Source organism: Eimeria mitis, genomic scaffold, assembly GCF_000499745.2.
Source record: "Eimeria mitis Houghton genomic scaffold, Emh_scaff239, whole genome shotgun sequence".
In the NCBI taxonomy this organism is placed as follows: Eukaryota; Apicomplexa; class Conoidasida; order Eucoccidiorida; family Eimeriidae; genus Eimeria; species Eimeria mitis.
Window position 1 is genome coordinate 22,984 of NW_013570725.1, and position 250 is coordinate 23,233.

Consider the following 250-nt stretch of genomic DNA (forward strand, 5'->3'; position numbering starts at 1 on the left):
AAGGCTCACTCGTTTCTGCCTCCCGTGCCCCTTGAAGCAGGTGGAGTTGCTGCTGCAGCAGCGGCAGGCAGCTGCTGCTGCAGCTGTTGCTGCTGCTGCTGCTGCACCCAAGGGCACTCCCCTGCGTGCTCTTGTTGCTGAAGCAGCAGCAGCAGCAGCAGCAGCAACAGCAGCAGCAGCAACAGCAGCAGATGCATCTGATGTTGCAGCAGTAGCAATCCCAGGCGTCTCAGAGCGCCGAACGAGTAGC

At 61.2% G+C, this 250-nt stretch overlaps 1 protein-coding gene across 1 annotated transcript in view; it reads left to right on the plus strand.

The window, feature by feature from the left end:
- EMH_0004850 (uncharacterized protein) overlaps positions 1–250 on the plus strand; it is a gene marked incomplete at both ends in the record, with an annotated part of 7,618 nt that overhangs the window by 6,867 nt on the left and 501 nt on the right. Inside the window, one exon of the mRNA XM_013496946.1 lies at positions 68–248. Within this exon, the coding sequence (XP_013352400.1) occupies positions 68–248 (181 nt within the window). The remainder of the gene's footprint in view (positions 1–67; positions 249–250) is intronic.